At 44.7% G+C, this 4,090-nt stretch overlaps 1 protein-coding gene across 1 annotated transcript in view; it reads right to left on the bottom strand.

Moving 5' to 3' along the window:
* LOC102380954 overlaps nucleotides 1-4,090 on the bottom strand; it is a gene marked incomplete at its 3' end in the record, with an annotated part of 76,157 nt that overhangs the window by 13,537 nt on the left and 58,530 nt on the right. The window contains exons 14-15 of the mRNA XM_025193805.1: nucleotides 3,227-3,497; nucleotides 1,114-1,230 (exon numbers count right to left, since the gene is read on the bottom strand). Of these exons, the coding sequence (XP_025049590.1) occupies nucleotides 1,114-1,230; nucleotides 3,227-3,497 (388 nt within the window). The remainder of the gene's footprint in view (nucleotides 1-1,113; nucleotides 1,231-3,226; nucleotides 3,498-4,090) is intronic.

Here is a 4,090-nt window from a genome sequence, read left to right as displayed (position 1 = left end):
GGCACCCCATCTCTTTAAAAAAAAAAAAAAAAAAAAGCCCCATACTCACCAGCTGCTGCAGCGGCCATCAGGGCCTCTGGGGGCTTGTGGCAAAGCCCCCTCCCCCCAAGCAGTGTGGGGCAATGGGGGGAAGTGGGGACTGCCCCCCTGCCTGGCAGGAGCCGGTGACTGAGGCTTTTTTTTTTTAAGTGCTGGGACACTGGGGCCGAGTGAGGCAGCCATTGGTGGGGCTAGGAGAGTGGGTGGGGGAATGGGCCTGTTGAATTTGGAGATTCGACTGACTCGGTGGCAGCCAAATCTCCGAATCTGGTTTGGCCGAGTCAATTTGGGTCAGTGATTTGTATCACTGAATCAAATCACTGTCCTCTGAATTGGCCAAATCCAAAGCGACTACTAGCCGCTTCGCACAGACCTAATGTACAGCACTCTGCTGGCCATGATTATATTGGCTCAATTGGTTCCATAAACCCTACATTGCTAACAGCTAGAGAAGACAGGGCAGTGTGGCACCTTACAGACTAACTCATTCAGGGGGCATAAACTTTTGTAGGCTATGGACTACTTCAGTGGTTTTCAGCATTTTTTTAATTTGTGGACCCCTAAAAAATCTTGAATGGAGGTACAGAGTAGACCGCTTTGAAATTTTGAATGGAGGTGCAGACCCTTTTGAATTGTTGGTGTGAGTATTCATATAGTTTTGATTGGTCATAGTCATCTTTCATGGACCTCTTAGACATAGTCTGTGGACCCCAGGTTGAAAAACACTGGTCTACTTCATCACATTATGAATGGTCTTGCAGAGAGCAGAGGTACTAAATAGAAAGGAATAAGGTCATTTAAATATAAAGGTTAGGGAAAGGGGAAAGAATGGAGGGAACACTATTGAAAGAGGTGAAGCTAAAGGAGAGTTGAGGCTCATGGGGCAATAGACCTGATCTTCTGGAGAGAAAAAAATTAGAATTCTATTCCTGCTACTACTCAAAGACTGAACAGACACAATTTACAGCCTGATGGCAACTGTGAGGTCATAGTTGTGTTATAATACAGTAGCAATATCACTAAACACAAAGTATTTGCCTGTACCTATAGAAAGTAGTAATAGCTGTAACATACCAAAAACATGCCAGGAGCAACATTATGCCTTTGTACCAGTAAAGAGCCTTTATGACCTGTAAATTCATCTGCAGTGCTGATGTCATATTTAAGGAGGCGGAAGGAGTCCAGACGACCCTGAAGCAACATAGGAAGTGCAGTTAAGCAATAAGTCAGCTATAAATCTTATACCAATTGAGGGGGCCTAATATTCCCTCTGAATAAGCAAGGGTGAACTGAATTGAATGATCTTCTTTGCAACTGGGAAAGGCAGTTGTCTGAGCACAAAAACTTTGGCAATGGGGTTCCTAGGTATTGGATTTCTCCTTGTGGGTTTCTTTGTTGCACTAAGCCTGTAACTTTAACCTTTAATCCAGCATTTATGAAAGAACCAATGGCAGCCAGGCACTGTGCAAGTTTCCTCATGTCCTTCTCTGACTAGAAGCCTGGGTTGTGAGGTGGGCAAACATCAATGTAGGTTTAGGATGGAAATGCAAACTGTTCTCCATTTATGATCCTAGTGGGATTTTGAGCACAAGATCCCAGGGCAGAGAAGAGCAATATGCACAAGTCAACACACGCACACTCATGATCACCTCCTTTGACACCACTTCTATTGCCATGAAGCTGTGACTAAATACTTAAGAGCTGTGTCAGTTCCACTTCTCTTGGCAAAGTATAGCTGTTAACCTGTGTTTGATCTAACCTCTGCTTTAGACTTCTTGAATTAAAATTATGACCCCAGACAGAACCAAATGGAGTTTTCCCATTGATCTCAACAATGCCAGGATTTCACCCCTTGTATATTAACATTTCCAATTATAAATTAGGGTAGATACAAACTATGGGGCCAATTTCTGATTTTCTGTAAGACTGCAAGTAACCCTATGGTCTGAGTCTAGATGATAGATTGTTACAACACCTGAGTCAGGTCTATACAAGTGTTCCCATTATTGCTAGCGTTATTGGGGAATGTTCAGACAAGGTCCCAGGGACTGAAAAATCAAATCAACCAATTAATCAGTAAAAGCAAGAGTAGGAGAGTGTTAGTTAAAGAAGCCACTCTTCAGTTTACCCCCTCCAACTTTTTTTAGCCTCCTTCCTCCTGTTTTTTTTTTTTTTAAACAGAACCAGAAAACCCTGTGCCTCACATTTTCTGGTGCCTTTGCTTACAGGTTTCACTGGTATAGACTGGTCAGACCCACTTTGCAAAACCTATTTTACAGTATGCCTTTAAGCTTGACCCCAAATACATGAAAAGAAAGTCTTGTATTGATTCCACTACTCAGAGTTTTATGACAGAAAAAAAGTAAATATATATATGCATGAGCTAGCTAGGATTTTTCAACAAAACAGTTTTTCATGAGACAATGTTGATTGCTGAAAAAACTTCTGCCAAAACACAGGTGTCCTGCCAGCTCATTTAGTAGTCTGCTGGGGACTCCAGGCTTTTAGGGTCTGCAGTTCCAGGACACTCCCACCATGTGGGCTGTCCTAGGACTGGGGATCCTATAAAATTCCAGGGTCACTTTAACAAAAAGCTGAAGATTTTGTTGACACATTAAACAAACAAACAAAAAGGTCCAATTGCTATCTTTTAAAACCTTCAACTGTGTGCTACAATATGGGCATGTCCAGATGAGTGGGAAAGTGCATTCCCTGAGGAAAACTAGCAGTGGCACAGATATGGTAGTTGTCCTCAGGAAGTGCCCCTGCACATGCGCTCTGATGTACAGCAAATTGCCCTGGGTGGGGTAGGGTTGGCTGGGGCCAGCACCTGGGCTGGCCCCATCAGCCTTACCTGGAGTCCTGGGAGCCTCCCGGGGCTCCAGCAGTGGTGATCCAGGTGCGCAGAGCCTGGCCTGGCTCTGGCCAGCCAGGCTCTGATTTTAGGCAGTGCATGCTGCTGGCACATGTGCCATGCCACATTTTTCTGATGCTGTTTTTTTTGACACCAGGCTCTCCCAGTGTCAAAAAACCCGCACTGTGCTGCAAATTAGCAGTGCAGCAAATGCCTGCATGTGTGGCGTGTGCAATTTGCAGTGCCACAGACAGGACTGTGGTGCTGCGAATGGCACATGCACACATGTCTGGATGTACCCTATATATATGTTCTAGCCCAAATGAAACCCACCTGAACACAAGGCATACTTCTGTTCCTGTTCTTTTTCTCATATAGCTGCTCTAATTCGTCTTCCCTAGGATCCTCGTTTGTTTGCAATGAAGAAGATACACAGACCACTAAGATTTGTTCCTGGGAAGACATCTGGTTGTTAATAAGGTGATCATACTCCAGGTCTGACACATATGGCATCTGATGATTACTGCACCTACATATCTTTCCTTCCTGCCCCATCATTTTTCTCCGAAGGACAGCAGGGCAAGCGCTAATGAATATATTATCACTGCATGGGAGAGAAGGTATAGCAAGAAAAATATTAGAAGCCGAACCTAAGCTTTAGTCCTAAAGTGAAAAAAGTAGAAATTAAATGATACATCACATAACAGAGCAAACAGCATCTTTTTAAACCATATTCATGGATTGCAGGGTCAAACCTAAGGTATCTGAACCCTCATTAATTGAAATGCACAAGTACCTTAAGGTTTCATGCATTCCCAGAGATTTGATGGAATAAAACCTCTTGTGCTATGGAGCCCTTGGGATCTGCAGAAGCACAACTACTGGGCCACCTAGATGGGATCTCCTTCTAACTGGATGTGTTGCCCAAGTGGGCTTTGAAATTGGGGTGCACTGTGTCGCAGGGCACTAAGGTGCCCTGCTCCTAGAAGAGCAGGAACTGCCTGGGGAGAGCCCAAAGAGCCAGGCAGGAGCCCAGGTGCAGGTGGCCATGGCAACCGGATAAGGTGGAAATTAGTCAGCACCTGTACCTGGTCAGCTAGCAGGAAGGGGCAGGGCCTTGGACCCATATAAACCCCAGGCTGAAACTAAGGGAGGCAGTTCTCTGCTGGTGGCTAAAGGGGAAGAAGCCCTCTTAGA

Source organism: Alligator sinensis, unplaced genomic scaffold, assembly GCF_000455745.1.
Source record: "Alligator sinensis unplaced genomic scaffold, ASM45574v1 scaffold1290_1, whole genome shotgun sequence".
Lineage (NCBI taxonomy): Eukaryota > Metazoa > Chordata > Crocodylia > Alligatoridae > Alligator > Alligator sinensis.
The sequence above is the reverse complement of the archived record's forward strand: the minus strand, read 5'-3'. Positions and strand labels throughout refer to the sequence as shown.